A 16,964-nucleotide genomic window follows, 5' to 3' on the forward strand; every position below is an offset into this window, starting at 1 on the left:
AGGCCCCATGCAGGGCTTGGGCTGGCCCCGTGCTCAATAAAGGGCCAGGAGAAGAGAGCGTGAGGTGTCTGTCTCTGTGGTCCCTTGTTCTCAACCCCAAAGCTCTTACAGGCTATATCCCTCCTCTCCCCCTGCCCCCACTGCTGTTTGCCCAAGGGTGCAAAGGTCTCTGTGGCTGCTGCAAACCTGCCAAGGTCCTCCCTGGATGTGATCGTGTGTTAGGACATGGCCTAGGGAGCAGGCAGAGCTCCAAGGGGGGCTGAGCCCTCCTGTGAACACCCGTGTCACCTGCCCCCTCCTGCCCCATGGGTTTTCCCATTGGGGGTGTCAGGTCACTGACCTCATGAGGAAAACAGCAACTTGCCCCTCACAAACTGGAGACTGAGAAGCTGGAGTTTGCTTGGCTCCTCCAAAATGCCAGAATACACTTCCAGCCTGGAGAAATGGCTACTGAGGCACACGTCAGCAGGGAGGGTGGCCACACTGGATGCCCACAGGATATATCCCATAAGGGACTGTGATCCAGCCCCACAGTGGCTGAGGGAAGGGCCCTGAGGTGAGAAGTGACCACTCACGAGCAGGAGTCAGAGCCAGGCTGCTGTGCCTTCTCATCCATGCCTTTATTCCCCCCTGCTGCCCAGGTCTGTCCAGAAAATACCACAGTCTCTGCCAGCTTGGGGGCCTGAAGCGCCACTGGCTGCTTCCCAGACATCCAAGGTGAGGTTTCCCACGGAGGCCAGTCCCAGATTTCAGGGTGAGTAATGCTGCTGGTGAGGAGGGGAGCATCCCCTTCCCCAGGGCTCACCACTCTGGTCCCCTCTAGATGGGCTTCCTGGCATACTCCCGGCGGTACTTGCCATCCACCCGTGTCAGGTACCAGGTGCCAGGGAAGAGATCCGCCTGGGAGCCGTGGGGAGCGTGGTTGGCTGTGGGGAGGGAGTGGTGCCGCTCAGTGGGGCCCTGGGGTGGCAGCAGGTGGGGGTTCACATCCCCCCGGCCCCACTCACCTAGGTGATGTGTCTCCTCCCGCCGCTTCATGATCTCGGCGAAGTCCTGCGGGGCCACTCGCTTGCGAGCGTCCAGGCGAGCCGGCAGGTCGGCCAGGCTGGAGATCAGCTTGTCCAGGGCTGAGCCTACCGGTGGGGACCCACCCGGGTGAGATGGCACTGCCAGCAGCCCCTGCTCCCTAGCCCCGCGCCAACCTCCCCTCCCGGCCCGCCCTCCCACGCTGAGGCTCACCCGGGGCCGCGTCCTGCGAGACGCGCAGGGAGAACATGCTGGCGGCCAGCCCCGAGCCGTAGGAGAAGGCACCTATCCGGCAGCCAGCCAGCTCCCGTGCTGAGGACCTGCAGTGAGACGTTAAGGGGTGAGAGAAGATCCGGGGCTGCGGGGCTGGGGTAGGGGGCAGCCTCCTGCCCCGCTGCAGACAGGGGTCCTGGGATTCGGGGCCGTGTTGCCGAGCACACATGGCCCTGGAGTGTGCCACTGGTGGGGAGCCCCGGAGGAGAATCTCATGTCCTGCCCTGGTGCTTGGCCATTCCCATGGCTCCTTTGCTGCAGGGTCTGCCATTCTGCTAGGCATGACAAGAGAGGTTTTATCCTCCCGGCATTGACAGAAGGGCTTTATGTGCCAGAAAGCTGGGATGAAAAGGCTGGCAGGGAGACAGCACAGAGCAGGGTACATCCATGCCGGGGATTTTGTGAAACAAATGCCTGCTGGGGTGGGATGATGAATGCTGGCACCTGCCCCTCCAGCCAGCCAGCCCAGGGACTGCTCTCTCAGAAATGACCTCCCCCCAGCTCCCCCAAGTCAGCTTTCTGGAAGACTCACTGTGCCAGGAGGGAGGCCAGGCAGCCATACATGGATGGTGTGTACATGTTGCCGTTGCGGGAGGAGAGGAGCAGGGAGGGTTTGGTCTTTTGGTTGAAGATCTCCTGGCTGGCTGCCTGGAATGCCTTCTCCACGTCCTTACTGGTGTAGGTGTCCTCCAGCTTCAGGCCACTGCACAGAGAGAAGCTGTCCTGAACCCCACACGGGCACATCTCCAGTCATGCTGAGGGCCAGGGGGCACATCATGGGGACCCACCGAAAGGACTGCAGCCCCTTGTAGAGTCCAGTGGCAGTGTCAGGGTTGGGAGCAGCCAGGAAGTCATTCAGCAGCAGCCGCCCCACCGACTTCTGCACCAGCTTGCAGAAGGGGGTGTGGAAGATGATGTACTTGAAGTCATCAAGGGTAAAGGGCCGCTGGATGCCAGCTGGGAGGAAACATGAGGCTGTCAGCAGCTAGTAGAATGGCATAGGCACCCCGGAGGTGCCACCACTTACCCTGCTGCCACTGGCTCTCTGCCTTCCGGCGGTACACAGCATAGCAGCGGTCCAGCGCCCGCAGGTAGCACTGGATGGAGAGCTGCCCATCCACCACGGGGTACTCAGAGGACAGGTCAGGCTTGTAGAAGTCATAGGCATGTTCCATGTGGGTTCCCCGCAGGCCTGTGGGCACAGGGACACCCAGCTGCCAGGGAGTCTCATGGGTTCCCAGTTGGATGGAAAGCACCCACAGGTGCTGTCACCCATGCCAGCTCCACCTCCAACAGCCTCCCTGGCTCACTCTGCAGTGCTCACAGGGATATGCTCAGAGCTGAGCAGCCAGGGGCTATCAGAACCAGTGCTTCTGGAGCTGAGCAGCTCTGTCCCCAGGGACAGCACCCCTCAAGACCACAGTCCCTAAGGTCTCATGATGCTGACCTCTCTCCAGCACCAGCGGGGCGTTGGGTCCCACCAGCATGGCAATGGCACCAGCACCTCCTGTGGGCCGAGCATTCCCTGTGGCGTAGACAGCGATGTCCCCACACACCACCACAGCGTAGCGACCTGAGGGAGGACAGAGAAGCTGGGGGGGCCATCAGCAGGCAGCAGCCTCCATCCCTTGGCTCTCTCCTCCCATCCACACGCTGTCGAGTGTCACAGCCAAGGCAGGCGATGAATGGGGTCAAAGGGGCAGCAACGCCCTTTGAAGCTTGCTGGAGCACCTTTGGGTTTCAGGCCACCTCCTGTCTCCTTCTCCCATCCCATGGCGCCCATTCACAACATCCAGCCCCACGATCTCCACATCACGGCCCCTGCCCACACCCACCACCCACCGTCCCAGGCGCTTGACTCCACCCAGGAGGCTGCGTTGAAGAGCGAGGCTGTGCCCCCATAGCAGGCGTTGGTAGTGTCGATGCCCTCCACGTCAGTGTTGCCTGAGTCCCGGAATAGCTGCATGAGGACGGTCTTGACGGCCTTGGACTTGTCGATGACGGTCTCGGTGCCCACCTCCAAGCGGCCAATGGCATCCCAGGAGAGGCGCCCACGCTCCACCAGCCGCTGTACCACCGTCAGGCACAGGGAGTTGATGTCTTCGTGGGCAGCACAGAAGCCCATCTGCTTCTGGCCCAAGCCCCGTGTGTACTTGCCGGCCTCCACACCGTCGTACCGCTCCAGCTCCTCCTGCTCCACATACTGGGCAGGGAAGTATACCTCCATTGCCAGGATGCCCACATCCTTGGGCCAGGTGCCCGTCCCGGCAGCGCTGGAGAGGCTGCGGAGAAGAGGGAGCAGCAACGGTCCCACAATGGCCCCGAGCTTCTGGGACAGGTGGTAGCCCCAGTGGGATGCCACCAGCGAGCACCCCAAATCCCTGCCAATTCCCTGTGCCCAGCAACACTCTGAGCAAGGAGAGCGTCCCCTTCTCCAGCAAGGTTTACAAGTACTACCAACTCCCAAACCTCTCCCTGGCTATGCCTCCACCCCACCTCATCTGTGTGGGTGCTCACCATGCCCTCTGCACAGCCATGGGGTGCTGGGCCTCCCAGGGTGCCTGCTCTGGTCCTGGCAGCACCCTCCTTGTCCCCCAGCAGCGCACGGCACGTCCAACAAAACGCAGCATCCTTGCCCTGGCCGCTGCACAGATGGAGGGACGGACAGCAGGACAGGCAGTAGCAGAGGCAGCAGGACAGGCAGCAGGGTAGACTTTGCACGGTGCTTTTATAAACTTGAAGGGCAGCACGGCACAGCCCTCCTGGCCCTTATCAACACTCTGCATCCCAGTGCTCAAAGGTCACCCAGTGCCAGCCAACACAACAGGGACTGTGGAACCAGCGCTGCCTCTGGAGGGGGGAAGCTGCAAGATGTCTCTGTCCTGTGCACCAGAGCCTGGGAATGTGCTCAGCTGGAGCCAGGCCTGAGCAGCAGGGTGGGCTCTCCTGCAGCCCTGCCCCCCATAGCACAGGGCAGCAGCAGCTCCAGTGTCCACAGTTTGCCAGCAGGGTTGTGGTCAGTGCATGGTGTGCAAGGTGCTCTGCGGCCTCCCTGACTTCCCCTGTGGTCCCGGAGAGGGAGCGGAGTGTGGCCAGAGCTTTGTTGTCAGCACCTTCTGTGCTGCCTGGGACTTGGTTCACCTCTAGCATGTGTTGCAGATCCAGGAGGTAAAAATGCCATAACTTAGGTGAGAGCAGAACTACCTTCAAAGCAGCAGAACAAACAGCCATATGATGCCTGTGGCAATAGTGCGGTGACACAAGAAGAGACCTTTGGTCTAAATGATGTCATCAACGCGGCCATGGGGCAGCACTGCAGCTCCTGGGCTGCTGTGGAGCCTCTGCACCCAGTGGGGCACCCAACCCCTAACCCTAATCCATCCCCTGACCCTAACCCATCCCCACACTTGCATACCCATGACAGCTCCCACTTCTGCCCGCATCTGTGCCATGGGTCTCCATGCCTGCACCCCAGAGACATTCTTGTCCCTGCTATCTGCGCCCCAGGGGAACCTGTCCTGTTTGGCACCAGAGGGCTGGGGATGAGCAAACATCTGTGCCTGGCTGGGAGAGCCCTGCAGCTCCCGGGGGCTCACCTCAAACAGCTCCATCAGCACTGGTACCACTGAAGCCCCCAGAAGCTGGGAGACATCTAGACAGCCACTGCAGCACCTGCTTCTCCCTTGCCTGTACCAGCCCAAGGTGTTGCAGCAGCACCAAGCTCACACAGCACTTACATGTTTCTTTTTTTTACAGATTTATTTTTAGGGTCTGGGGGGAAGAGGAGCAGAGGTAGCAAGGGAGGAGCATTGCCAGTCTGTGCCCCGACAGGGGCCCAGGGGCTGTGCTCATTGTGAAGGGGTGAACTTGCAGATGTAGTGATGCTTCTGGGCACAGTCTGTGCTGGACCACACGGTGAAGCCTGCCGGAGAGAGGGGCTGGGGGTTGGTGGGAGCCACAGAAAGGACAGGGCCACCAGCTTTGCTTGTGGCCTAGGGGTACAGGATCCAGAGGAGGAGGAGGAAGCTGGAGACCAGCCGAGACTAAGCCCCGGAGGTGGGTGTGGGATCTCAGCACTCACCGCTGAGGTGGGTCAGCACACCACAGGTTCCCCCTTGGGCACCGTTCCCAGCCAGCCCATTGCTCATGCTGTACTTGTTCCCACTTGCCCACTGCCAGGCCCGGCTCTGTGCAGGGAGATGGGGGTCAAAGGCATGGCTCTGTTGCCCCTCAGCCCCCTGGTACTCCTGGCCACCCCTGCCTCACCTCCTGCCCATAGCGCAGGCCAAGCCAGACAGGCTGCACTCGCTGGTAGTAGGAGATGACCTTCCGCAAGGTGGCTGCTTCCTGGGGCTCCTCCACCCAAGCCAGGTGGGCATCAGCATGGCTGGCCTGGCAGTGTTTCTGCAGGGACAGCCATCAGTGCTGGGGCACCCCCAGGAGATGGGAGGTCCTCAACCACCTGCATACCCCTGAGGTATGCTTACCTCAGCCTCGTCCCAGTTCCGAGGCTGACTGAAGTACTTGAAGCAGCTGAACTTGTAATAGGACCAGCCCCGGGGGCAGTAGTCTATGTACCGGGCACCTGTGGAAGGAGAGCCGTGGGGAGGGGCGGGGGCCAGCCTGGATCATTGGTCAGAGAGCAGCGTGGCTCCCACCCAGCTCTGCTGTGAAAGCAACTGGCCCCCACCTCACGGGACTCACCGGCTGGCTGCAGGAGCCCCATGCAGCCCAGCAGCAGGAGGGCAAATCTGGCCGCTGTCACCATCCTCTCTGCTCCTGGAAGCGTCCCCTGCAAGAGCTCAGGGAGTCACACCACGGCCCTGGGGACAGGGGATGTCATCTGTGCCCAGAGTTTACAAACCTGACATGCTGTGGACTGAACCTACCCCCTTTCAGCTGCTTAAAGGAGACAGCAGCCCTGGGGACTATGCCTCCCCTTCTCCCCTCCCTGGCATAGGTCACTGCCAGTACGCCTTCCCCAGCCTGCACTGGCAGTATGGTGTCCTGGCCCCACGAGTTCCAGCCTTGACTGGATGAGCCAAGCTGCTCTGTGGGGACATGGGGAGAGCACGGGGACCCCAGCCCCACCTTGGCACCATGCTGCAGCTGCAATGGCACCAGCAAAGCCAGGGCTGGTAGGGCTGCAGGGACTGTATGCTCAGCAGCATTTCCCCCCCAGGCTCGTAGCACTGCCAGCCCCAGGCCAGGGTTTGTGTGAACGAACCACATCAGTGCAGTTCCCGATTGTCCAGGCTAATCCCCGGGCACCAGGCTGATCTGCAGACTCGGCTCATCTTCCCCTCCCAGCAGCAGCAGAAGTCCACAGCTGCAGCCTGCTGCATCCAGCAAGAGCAGTACTCAGCTCCCCAGGAGCTTCCAGTGCTGGGATCAGCTCCTGCTTGCCCCAGGCACCCTGCAAGGGTCTCCTCCTCACCTGCTTTCTGGAGATCAGGGGAATAACGGCTTCTCATGGGTCACAGACAGGACGAGCTGCACTTTATATGCCAGTGCTCACCAGCAGCAGTGTTTGCCCAGCTCAGGTGATTCCCACCATAAAAATCTTATTGCTGACTCCCCTCTATCTCCCCCACTTTGCTGGAAAGCTGCCCATATCTCTGCTCTGTTTGCACTCAATGTTTCTCCAGTGAAGGACGGGAAGAACCTCTCCTAGTTAGTCAATAACCCCCTGCAATTAGCGTTAATCACACACACACACAGATAATCTTGAAGCTGAGAGCAACCTGGCACCAGGCAGGAATGTCCAGTGCCCCAGTCCCGGCTGAACAGGGGGCTAGCAGGAGCCCAGGGTGAGGCTGCCCCGATCTTGGCCGAAGCATCCCCGCGGTGAACAACCAAGCCACAGGTGCCACCTGCCGGTATTGCCTCCGTGCCCAGGCAAGGATGGCAGCCCACGCCCTGCCCAGCTCTGCCATGCGTCACTCACACACCACCCTTGTTTGAACTGCCTGAGGATGTTTGTCAGCTGGATGCAGGAGGCGGGGGTGTGGGAACAGCCTGCAGCTGGGGGCTGGCAAGTGCCATCAGATAGCGGTAGGGGCGAACAGTCCCCACGCCTGGCAGTGACGCAGGGCTACACCAGGCTGCATCCCTCCAGGAGCAAGGGGCAGGTCCTGCAGAAGCAGCCCTTGCCACCCCTACCCCATGTTGGGTACCTGCAGCCCTGGCCCTCCAGAGGCTGCTCTAGACCCCAGCAGTCAGAACCCTTTATAGTATGGTCGGACACAGGCTTCCCAGCCATGGTCCCCATCCCGGGACGTCCTCTTGAACGAGTGGGAGGCAGCTGAAGCTCATCTGCCTTACAGCTTTGACCAGGCTGCTCTGAAGCATCACTTTGCTGGCTCCTAACATAACAGAGCAGCTTTGAAAGATCTTCCTGCTGCCTGTCTCATGGCCTCCTGCAAAGCTGCCAGCTCCTGACCAGTGCTCTGCTGCCAGCTATAGCCAACGCTATAGCCAACGCTACAGCTGATCTCCTTCCCCCACCACTCTAAACCCTTGGAGGAGACCACTGGGAGCTATTCAGGAGGCAGCTACTCACAGAGGATCCAGCCCTAGACCTGAGCCTCACCTCCCCCAAAGTGGAAAGCTTGTAGCTGGCTGTCAGGCTCCAGCCCTGTCCCCCAGGGAACTCCCACATCTCCTCTGTGGCAGCTTTTGCTGAAACATGCAGCTCATGAGTGCTGCTGTGCCCACAGGTAGCAGCTCCATGCCAGCATGCAGAGGCATGTCTGGCTTTCATGACAGGGCAGGAGGAGGATCAGATCTGGCTCCTTGGATCACACAACTGGGATACAGTTGCTACTGCTTCCCAAGACCTCTCAAGTACGGGTCAGTTTGCCAGGTAACTCTCCAGACCAAAGGGTAAAGGCTTCCTGTGTTCAAGCACAGCTGCTGCCCACTTTCACTTCTTCTGAAAGAAACCACCTTACAGAGATCAGCTACTCTGACTCATGGGGAAACCCTTGAAACACAGCAGCCCCCCAGACGACTCCAATGAAAAATCATGAAAAAGTTCCCCAAAGGAGCCTGAGGCTCCTCAATTACTTCGTGGTTAGATAAGGGATGCCTCAGCTCCCTGCCTGGCTGGTTCAGTTAGGCTTATTTGGATGCAACACCACAAGTCTTCACAAGCCCCTTGTCAGCCCAGTCAGGGGGAGAAGCTTGTGCTGTCCCTAAGGAGACAGTTTCAAGTCCCAGCTTGAGCACCAGCAAACTCAACACAGCTGTGCCAGAGACAGAGCAGAGCTCACTAAACTTTGGCACAGATACACAACCTGTGGGAGAAGAGGGGTGAAAGCTTCCTGGAGGTTTGTACTTGCCAAGCTGCCTCTTCTGGAAGATAAAGGAGCTGTGCTGTTTGAATATTAAACCCTTCAAATGCCCCAAGCAGCTTTATCCCTGCTAGACATCGGAATTCAGCTACTGGCTCTGTCCGAGCGCGCAGCAAGAGCTGGAAGCCAGCCAGGTGAGGGCTACTGGAGCTGGGGGCATCAGTGGCTCCTCCCTGCTTGGAACACAGGAAGGCAGCCATTGTCTGTTTGCTCTCTAATAGTTCAAAGTCAAACGTTTAAAGCCTGAAAACATCATGGAGGAGCCACGATTCCCCTCTTCAGAGGCTGGGGAACCACATAGCTTTGTGCACCAGCAGCCGAGCTAAAGCCAGGGAGGGAGTCGCATCTCTAGGATGAGGGTCCTCCTCCCAGCTGGAAAAAGTGCCCAGGGAAGCAAACAGGACATGAGGGGGCAGGTGAATCCACAACTGACCCAGGCTTGCTCACATCTTTCTAAAAGCCGCACAACAGCCTCAGCCCTTCTCCAGCTGCCACACTTGTGAGAGCTCTTACTCAAAGTGTTTCAGAAAGGCCACATGCCAGTTTCTCCCCATCCTCCCCAGTATGCTCACCTGCTTGGCTGTTGAGTACTGCCCCCTTCTCAGCTACCAAGGGACCCAGAATCCTCCTGCTACACCTTAACTAGGCTGCTTTCAGGTCCCATGGATGGAGTTGAGGGGTGGGGTTCAGGCACCTCCGAGCCACAGCATGGAACAGCCTCCATCCCCAAAAGCTCAGTGGTGACATGAACTGTGGAGGTCCTAATGAACCTTCCCTTGCCAAGGCTCTGAACAGCCACTGAGCACCAATGAGTCCTTTAGAGTCCAGTGGCTGTGCCACATTGGCTGGGAAGACAAAGAGTGGCACACTGATGCTGGGCACATACTCTTTATTCTGGGGATAAAAATTGCTTAATACATTTTGGCAGCAACTATTTTCATAAAAGACTTTTATAAAAAATGTAAAAATAAGCAAATATTTTTTCCATTATTAATACAGGAAAAGGCTGCAGTGTGAATGGTTACTCTACAACTTAACGAGATAAAATACCACCTTCAGGAGATATTATCTTTACAAGTAGTTAAAAAAAAAAAAAAAGAAAAAAAAACAAGGCAGGCAGAGGGCCATCATATTATTAACAGGGCAGGCACCAAGCTGGCTTCGTGCCACAGAGAGAGAGAGCACTCCTCTTGGGAAAGGCAGCCACATACAGAACAAGGCACTTGGTTACTTGGGGCTGAGGAGGCAAAGCCCTTTGTTTCTTTAGCATCCACGTAGCAACACTTCATTATTTGCAGTGAAACATGTACCTGGACAGACCTCCCAGCAGCTTGCAGGCTCTGGCCTGGAGGTCTAAGTCGGTTGCAGCTAAACTTCAGGGAAACCAGCAGTGTGCTGGGGAACGCTGCTGGCATGTGGTAAAAAGCAGTAACTTCAGAGTTAAAAACTTCAGCCCAAAGTGCTGGCCCTGGGAACCAGCTTCTCCTGAGGCCCTGCCTTCATGTACCATTGAGTTGAACCGCAAGAAAAAGCTTCTGCTCTTGACTGGAATGGAAAGAGCCACCAGAGAAAATACTGTACATGGTAGGATGCTGCTCTGTCCCTTGGCAGCAGCCGGCAGCCCCCAACTCTTTGGAACGTGTGTCTGCAGGGGTCTCCCGAAGAGGTAGGAGCAAACCATCCCCAGTTCACTTCAGCTGCTGACTGGTCCAGAGCCCTTCAGGGCAGCATGGCTCTTGTGGACAGAACAGGAGGAGTGGCTGCTTGTCTCAGGGCAGCCACAGCTTGCTTCTGAAACTCCAAAAACATTGGGGGAGCTGCAGCAGCAATGGCACTGCTGTCCCACAGAGCACGTGGGGCACCTCAGCTGGCAGACCTTGACCTTGAGATGGGCTGAAGCTGAGAGCACAGGACAGCCCCAAGCCTCTTAACCAAAACTGCATCAGGCAACAGTTTCCAGTATCTGAGACAGTAGCTGAGATATCTGCTCTGCTGCTCGAGTGCAGCTCCTGGCTTCAGGCACGCTGCTGCTGGAAGCCTGCTGAGGAACCAGTGCTGTGGCCTCCTTGCTGGGAGGGAAGGCCAAGACAGCCCTTCCCCAGGGCTGAAGCAAAAGGCACTTTTCACAGGGCTGGACACTGCTCCTGACGCAGGAGGACACACACTGCAAATATGTAACGACATCCTCCACACTTTTTGATAAGAAGATAAAGAGGCAGCATATGGTATCTGGAGGACAGGACACAGCCACCCTTGGATGGAGGGGAGGGGAGTACTGTGCAAGAACGCTGGGACCTTGGATTATCAGGGTTTGAAACACTTGGGCTTGTCCCAAGGGTTTCGCAAGAGGCCTGTGTCAGTTGCAGGGCATCTCTTCCATCAGCAGAGCCTGTGAAGTCCATGGGCACACCTGGCAGAGGACAAGGGCACGGGGAGGGTAGTGTGTCAAAAGGGTCAGTGTGTCTCAGGGAAGACATACAAGATGGTAACACGGGAGAGATGTGCCCACAGGCCACCTGGGGAGGACAAGGTCAGACCAGGGGTTTTAGGAGGGGGGCAGGAGGGAAAAGACCTAAGAGTAGACTATATGCATATATCATCTCCTAATACCTGGGGAGCAGGCAGTGAGAAGGCTATGGGGTGTTAGTGGGTTTGTACAAAGGCTCTGGAAGAGGAGAGGATGCAGCTATGTGACAGAAGGTGTCACTTGACCTGCAGGTGTCTGGGGGAGTCCGGCTGGCTTGCTGAGCAAGAGCAACCATGGGAAGGAGCAGTCTGGGAACATGGGTGCAGCTCTGAGCTGTGTCAAGGCAACTTGAACTCAAGGAGAACTAGTAGAAGGTGCTTCAGAGAGAGGTTAGGTGGGTAACAAAAGGAGTAACAAAATAAGGATACGAAGCTGGTTTTGGCTAAGTTTCTGGAGAAAGGACCATGACATGCACTAAGCTGAAGAGCTGTCTCCCCAGAGAAACGGTGGAAGATGTGTAAAAGCAGACTGGAGAGTCCAGTGCAGGCAGCAGTCACACCTGAGGTGCATGGCAGGGGGTTAGAAGTGACCCAGGTGGTCTTCTCCATCACCAGCTTCTACAGTCCTGTTTAGCAGAAAAGCAGAGAAGCCCACAGTGAGCACAGTCCCTCCGAAGAAAGAGCAGCCCGGGCTCATTAAGACTCTTGGTTACTAAAATGGTTCTTCATTTCCATCCTGGAAGACCTTCATGAGTTCTGGAGTCCGTTTTAACCAAGCTTCCAACTCGGCCAGCCCTCAGGCATACACCTGCATGTTGCTCCGCTGCTGCTCTGGCATGTGGGCGGCCGCCGGCCCGCGCTGGTTGTTACTGGGACTGGTGGCCACGTCAGACCAGTCGGAGGCAGAGTGTGGGGAAGAGCTTGACCACTGGTCTGGCGACTCAGGTGACGGAGTCAGGTACGGGTGCTCCCCCTGTAAGTGCCGGTTGTGGCTAGGAGTCCGTTCCGTGGCCGAGGAGTAGCAGCTGTGCTGCGAGGGAGGCGTGGGGTACTTCCCCATTGAGCTCTGGAACTGGTGGTAGGCCGGCAGCACTGTCTGAGCCACCTGCCCGTCCTGCTGGGGGATGGCAGCCATGGAGAACGAGGCGCTGGGCAGCTGAGCTATATCTGGGATCTGGTACATGGAGCTCAGGGGCCCGGCCATGTTCTGAGCACAGTTGGGCTGGGCCTGCTGCGGCAGCGCTTGCTGGTTTATGCCGCCCTTGGGAACCAGCTGGAAAGTCATGATAGGGGGCAGAGACTCCCTGGACACTGCCATGTGCTTGGTATCCGCCTGCAGCAGGCCGCTCTGCTGGGGCAGGCCGGGGTGGGGGTGCACCACCTGCGGCACCACGCCGAACATCTCGCTGTACTGGGACTCGCTCACCTCCACGCGGTTCATCCACTCAGCCGCCACGTTGGCCGGCCGCAGCCTGCCCAGCCCGCCGCTGGGAGGGGTGGTTCTGTGCTGCGACAGCAGCTGGCTGACCGAGGGCAGCACCGTGCCGGCCCCGCGCCCCAGGGGCTGCATCTCGTGCAGGTTGGGGAAGGACAGGGCATGCGCAGCCGGCGCCGGCGCCGCGCTCAGCAGCGAGCTGGGTGACGAGTGCAGCACGCCCGGTGACGGCATCACTGGAGATGAGGTGGGCTCGGATGCAAAGGCGTGGGGCGACTCCAGGGAGTCCACTGGGGACAGGGTCACGGAGCTCTCTGAAAACTGCCCTTTGCTCTCACTCAGGGACTTCTTCCTCCTCCTCTTGGCGTCTTTGGTGAGGTTTGTGGGCATGATGCCTTTGGCATTGGGCTTCCGTGACTTCTTGCTTAAGGAAGCATGCTTCAGGTTGAGGAAGGACCTGTTAGGGCCGCAGATGACCGGGGAGAGGGCAGAGTTGAGCATGGCACCAGGGTGCCCGGCGGGGCTGTGTGCCACATTGTACTCGTTGAGGAGCTGCACTATGTCGTGGTGCATCCGGTCCTGGGCCACGTCCCGGGGCAGGCGGTCCATGTGGTCTGTGATGTCTCGGTTGGCAAAATGGTCCAGCAAGATTTTTGCTGCTTCGAAGCTGCCTTCCCGAGCAGCAAGGAATAGGGGGGTCTCCTCCTGAAAGCAGAGGAGAAGGACTTTAGTGGCTGCACTCTGGTGGCACTGACTTACAGCTAATGCTCCCTTAGTGGCGTAGCCACACCTGGAAGCAATGTTTAATGCAGTGTCACATCAATTGTCTTGAAGAGCAGCCCATCCTGAGAGATCCCCACTGAGAAAGGCAGATTACAAGACAGGATTGGACACAGGACAGGCTAAACTATCCCACCCTGAAGTGCATTATTCTGACTGGGTCCTTGAAGGTGCTTTCCTTCGTTGTCCCCTGAGCGGGAAATGTACAGAGGACTAAGTCAGCCCAGTAAAGACCTACGCAATATGGAAGAAGCCCTAGACCCAGAAAAAAAAACAGACACAGCAAAAGCTAACAGTGAAGCTACAGAGATCTGCACAGTGCAGACTCTCTCAGAGGGGCTTCTCCCTCATATCTGCCCTGCTTTGAGACCCCTGGAAACACAACAGGATGTGACTGCTGCTGTGCTGCCAGATCTCTCTGCTAACCAGAATCCAGCTGCTCGGCACCAGCAGCACTTCACCCTGGTGGTGCTCTCACATACCACTGGCTGTGTGCATTCCTTTAGTGTAAGAAACGCAGGACAGCACTGATGCCCAGAGAACTGCTCTCCCATATCAGAAATCCTACAAGATTTGGGGACAGTTCCAGTCACAGTCTAGGTTTGTAAGACCTGTACTGAGAACCTGGTTTAGAAAATCTGAACTTAGTTTACTACCAACAGTAAAGAATCAGAGAATGGCTCAGGTTGTAAGGGACCTTAGAGATGGTCTACCCCAACCTCTCCACCATAGGCAGGGACACTTCTCAACTAGACTCAGCTGCTCAAACAACCTGGCCTTAAACACCCCCAGGGAGGAGGCATCCACAAAGTCCCTGGGCAGCCTGCTCCAGAGTGCCACCACCCTTGTGTTGATGAGCTTCTTCCTAAGATCCAGTCTGAACCTGCCTCAGCTTCAAACCATTCCCCCTTGTCCTGTCTCTAGACACCTTCATGAAAAGTCCCTCTTCAGCCTTCCTGTAGGATTCCTTTAGGTATCAGAAGGCAGCTCTGAGGTGCCCCCAGAGTCTTCTCTAGGCTGAAGAGATGCTAGGGAGATGCTTTTGGTTAGGAAGCACAGCCATGCTGAGCACACCCTGCTGTACCTTATTATCCTGCATGTCTCTGTTGGCTCCATTTTTCAGCAGCACTAACGTTGCTTCCACGTTGTTGACAGCAGCAGCCCAGTGAAGAGCAGATTTACCTGTAGGGAAATCCAGCAGTTTCAGTTGAGGAGGTATTTGCTGAAGCAGCAAGATGAACAGAGTACATTGAGGGAAGAAAGCAACCACAGAGCATGTGAACACGTCTTGAAGTCACATTTACACTCTGGGAGCCTTAGTAACACATCTCTATACCACCAAGATTTGAACAGGACCTTCAGCACTTGCCCTGGGTTGGTTTTTGCTTTATGTTTTAAACAACCTGTTCATAGGGTCACCTCTGCAGTTCAGAAAACAGCAGTACATCCAACCCCATTATTTCTTCTGCTTCTCTGCCAGGACTGTCTAACCAAGCCCCTGTGCAGCAGCCTGCAAGCCTGTTACTGCTAGAAGGACTTCCTCAGGAGAGCCTGTGCCCGACTCAGCTGCAGAATGAATGAGCAGCCCACACTCTGGGAGGCCAGAAGGCCACCCCTCCTTGCCTGCACCAGAACAAACACTTCCTCAGCCCAGCACGTTGTGCTGCCATTACCGTGGTCATCCACAGCATTCACATCTGCCTGGCAGTTGATGAGCTCTGCCACCATGCCCTCCACCGCCAGCCGCGCAGCCAGGATCAGCGGTGTCGTTCCGTCGTTCATCCGAGCATCCAGGTCTGTCACTCTGTTACGGATCAGGATCTGCACCACAGGGCAAGACAGATTTGGGGTTTCTTCATACCACTACAGAACAAAACTGAGGAAGCTTTACCACGAAAATGCAGCCTGAGCGCTGAAATGCAAGGACCCAGGTAGCAGGTGACAGAGGCAAACAACCACATGCCAGAGGGTGTGTGCATGCTGAGCTCTTCAAGCTATAAATACCCGGAGGAAACTGGGTGTAAAGTGCAGTTTCACCTGGCCATCATGCTGGGGAAGGCTCAAGAGCAAGGCTGTGAGTGAGCAGAGTGCAACCTCACAGAATGACAGAAAAAACCAGGCTGGAAAAGACCTCTGAGATCATCAAGTCCAACCTCTCACTCAGCACCATCCAATCAACTCAACCATGGCACTGAGTGCCTCATCCAGGCTCTTTTTAAACACTTCCAGGGACGGTGACTCCACCACCTCCCTGGGCAGCCCATCCCAATGGCCAGTCTCTCTGTCTGGGAAGAATTTCTTCCTCACATCCAGCCCAGACCTCCCCTTGGCTCCAGACCCCTCCCCAGCCTTGGTGCCCTTCTCTGGACACATTCCAGCAACTCAACAGCTGCCCAGGGGCACCTCAACAGGAGCCCAGAACTGGACACAGAACTCAAGATGTGGCCTAACCAATGCTGAATACAGGGCACAATGACTTCCCTGCTCCTGCTGGCCACACTGTTCCTGAGCCAGGCCAGGATGCCATTGGCTCTCTTGGCCACCTGGGCACACTGCTGGCTCATGTTCAGCTGCTGTCAACCAGTACCCCCGGGTCCCTCTCTGCCTGGCTGCTCTCCAGCCACTCTGTCCCCAGCCTGTAGCACTGCATGGGGTTGCGGCCAAAGTGCAGAACCCAGCACTCAGACTTGATAAATCTCAGGCCCTTGGACTCTGCCCTTCTATCCAGCCTGTCGAGGTCCCTCTGCAGAGCCCTCCTACCCTCTAGCAGATTGACACTTGCTCCCAGCTTGGTGTCAGCTTGGGCAGGCTCAAACAGCTTGTGGTAGTTTTAGGCTGTGCCTAGGAAAATTTTCCACAGATTGAGTAGGAAAATGATAGAATGTAAACTAATTACTGTTGGATGCAAAGGGAAAATAATGTTAAGGTCCAAATAATCCCCTTGGTCTGACAACTGATGTAAAAGTAGTTGTATAAACTAACTCTTGCTCTTTTTGGCTTCTTCACTCTAGCTGGTGGCTTTTGCTTGGCTGTTGCTGACCTTGGTTGCATTCTTGTTGTGGCTAAGTACTAAAAAGCTACTCTCTGCTTTTCTCCTCTCTCTCTCCCTTGTCCGGGAGGGGGAGAAGGGGAAGCTGTTGGTAGCCCCTTGGCTTCGTCCAGGGGGGGTCCTGTGTTGTTTATAAATCCATGTAAATATTGTACACTTTGTACACATGCATTGCCTTTCACATCTCTAGATTGTAGTCTGCTTGTAAACAGAGCTTCATTTGCTTCCAACTGGGCTGGTCTGGCAATTTCATTCTGGGGGTATTTTCTCCAAATTAGCTGCAGGGTAGTTTTCAAGCCACAAAATCACAGAACTAACCAGGCTGGAAAAGACCTTTGAGATCATCAAGTCCAACCTATCAACCAACACCATCTAATCAACTGAACCATGGCACCAAGTGCCTCATCCAGGCTTTTCTTAAACACCTCCAAGAATGCTGCCCCCACCACCTCCCTGGGCAGTGCATTCCAATGGCTGATCTCTCTTTCTGGGAAGAATGTCTTCCTAACATCTAGCCTAAACCTCCCCTGGTGCAGCTTGAGACTGTGTCCTCTCCTTCTGTTGCTGGTTGCCTGGGAGA

The 16,964-nt window shown here is 56.7% G+C and overlaps 3 protein-coding genes across 3 annotated transcripts in view; all 3 read right to left on the reverse strand.

Moving 5' to 3' along the window:
- Positions 1 to 636: 636 nt before the first annotated feature.
- On the reverse strand, positions 637 to 3,929 carry HMGCS2 (3-hydroxy-3-methylglutaryl-CoA synthase 2). The gene is made up of 9 exons (XM_054384148.1): positions 3,817 to 3,929; positions 3,142 to 3,581; positions 2,747 to 2,872; positions 2,327 to 2,491; positions 2,088 to 2,256; positions 1,832 to 2,002; positions 1,240 to 1,346; positions 1,008 to 1,133; positions 637 to 926 (listed from the first exon to the last, which is right to left on the reverse strand). Exons 1-9 carry the CDS (start codon positions 3,927 to 3,929, stop codon positions 820 to 822), a joined length of 1,524 nt encoding a protein of 507 aa, XP_054240123.1. The 3' UTR covers positions 637 to 819.
- Positions 3,930 to 5,069: 1,140 nt separating this feature from the next.
- REG4 (regenerating family member 4) lies at positions 5,070 to 7,570 on the reverse strand. The gene is made up of 8 exons (XM_054384184.1): positions 7,462 to 7,570; positions 7,247 to 7,330; positions 6,737 to 6,765; positions 6,004 to 6,091; positions 5,787 to 5,884; positions 5,566 to 5,703; positions 5,381 to 5,486; positions 5,070 to 5,221 (listed from the first exon to the last, which is right to left on the reverse strand). The coding sequence occupies exons 1-8, from the start codon at positions 7,568 to 7,570 to the stop codon at positions 5,148 to 5,150; spliced, it is 726 nt and encodes a 241-aa protein (XP_054240159.1). The 3' UTR covers positions 5,070 to 5,147.
- A 4,346-nt stretch (positions 7,571 to 11,916) lies between these two features.
- The window catches only part of NOTCH2 (notch receptor 2), a 103,876-nt gene continuing 98,828 nt past the window's right edge, over positions 11,917 to 16,964 (reverse strand). Inside the window, exons 35-37 of the mRNA XM_054384186.1 lie at positions 15,009 to 15,156; positions 14,420 to 14,517; positions 11,917 to 13,260 (exon numbers count right to left, since the gene is read on the reverse strand). Of these exons, the coding sequence (XP_054240161.1) occupies positions 11,917 to 13,260; positions 14,420 to 14,517; positions 15,009 to 15,156 (1,590 nt within the window). The remainder of the gene's footprint in view (positions 13,261 to 14,419; positions 14,518 to 15,008; positions 15,157 to 16,964) is intronic.

Source organism: Indicator indicator, chromosome 10 (genome assembly GCF_027791375.1).
Source record: "Indicator indicator isolate 239-I01 chromosome 10, UM_Iind_1.1, whole genome shotgun sequence".
Classification (NCBI taxonomy): Eukaryota; Metazoa; Chordata; class Aves; order Piciformes; family Indicatoridae; genus Indicator; species Indicator indicator.